Below are 1,457 nucleotides of genomic sequence, written 5' to 3'. Positions count from 1 at the left end.
GAGACAACAACTGATATATAAACACAATGTGCTTATGTATGATTGATGATTACTATCAATATTATTAACCGTTATTATTATCATTATTATCAATAATTTCTTATTAAAATAGAAATGTGTATGTTTACGAAATAAAGACAGGAAATTAACGAGGACACTGTTATCGTTTCCAGGCTATGAAATCTTCGTGTGGGCGGTTGGAAAGAGTCAGTCAAGCAGCGCCCAGAAAGAGTTGGAATGCATTGCCACCGACGCCAAACATATATTTAAGATCGACACGTTCAGCAATGCGGCAGAAGTGACCAAACGTCTACGCGCACTTTTTTATAATTAAATTTACAGTCGAACTGAATTTTGCTCAGACAACTTTACGAATAGCTTCCAGACATTTATACTTCTAGCTAGTTATATTTCTATTGCTATTTATCCTGACTAATAATGTAAAGGCATCGTCATAATCATTTGTATGTTATGGCATTTCTTATCATAATGCTGAATATTAGTCTGTATTTGTATTTAAAAAAATTGTGCGAGTCCCGCTGTGTGTTCGGTTAAACGTGCTTGATGCCGATACATCTATGTCTATCTATATATATAACTATATTTTTATTATGAATAAATCTATTCATTTCTAATGTACCATGTATAGTCTTTTTATCTGGGGAAATATTACCGGGGGCCAATAGTTATTATAGAATGATGTCAAAACTGTAGCATCAGAAGCTTTCTAGGGGGTGGTAAAGAACGAAATTGCGTGCCCTCTTCGAGAAATAACGATGAAATATGTAGGACCAGATAAGGCCAAAAGAACAACTGCTCAATTACCTATTCCGTTTATGTGAGGCGGTTAAATTTCACACGTAATGGTGTGATTCAGGTGTGCATAAATGGGTAAATGGGTAAAAAGGGCCATAACTTAACCGCGGTAAAATTATAGCTTTTTTTTACCCAATTAGAGGCCTTGTTACACATAATTTAACCACAGATAAATTGTTTTCACCGCCGTAACTACGCTTAAACTAAGGCCCCTGATTGGAGAAAAAGAGTTAAAACTTAAAAAAACTTAAACGCGGTATAAACAATTATTTCTGAGTACGACGGCCAACCATAGTCGTGGGTCGTAAAGGAATTACATTAATATAGCTATTTACAGCTATTATACTATAGTTACTACTACATTTGCGTGCGCGTAAATAGGAAACACGTACAGTATGAATATAGGATCGACTTTTCTATGCGTCATACGAAAAGTTGATTCTAAACTGCACCGTATTGGGCATTATCTGCGCATGTCTGTGTATATATGTATTTTGATACAAGGAACAGAGATTGCGTTCAAAATGTAATTAGGAACGTGCCTACTTTCTATCTCTGTCTCTCTCTCTCTCTCTCTTTCTCTCTCTCTCTCTCTCTCTCTCTCTCTCTCTCTCTCTCTCTCTCTCTCTCTCTCTCTCTCT

At 36.0% G+C, this 1,457-nt stretch overlaps 1 protein-coding gene across 1 annotated transcript in view; it reads left to right on the top strand.

Annotated features, from left to right (window-relative positions):
• Positions 1 to 887: 887 nt before the first annotated feature.
• The window catches only part of LOC106818323 (complement factor B-like), a 3,534-nt gene continuing 2,964 nt past the window's right edge, over positions 888 to 1,457 (top strand). The window contains exon 1 of the mRNA XM_014823038.1: positions 888 to 891. Coding sequence (XP_014678524.1) covers positions 888 to 891 — 4 coding nt within the window. The remainder of the gene's footprint in view (positions 892 to 1,457) is intronic.

This window comes from Priapulus caudatus, unplaced genomic scaffold (assembly GCF_000485595.1).
Source record: "Priapulus caudatus unplaced genomic scaffold, Priapulus_caudatus-5.0.1 Scaffold2166, whole genome shotgun sequence".
Taxonomy (NCBI): Eukaryota; Metazoa; Priapulida; class Priapulimorpha; order Priapulimorphida; family Priapulidae; genus Priapulus; species Priapulus caudatus.
This window is presented reverse-complemented; position numbering and strand designations above follow the sequence as displayed.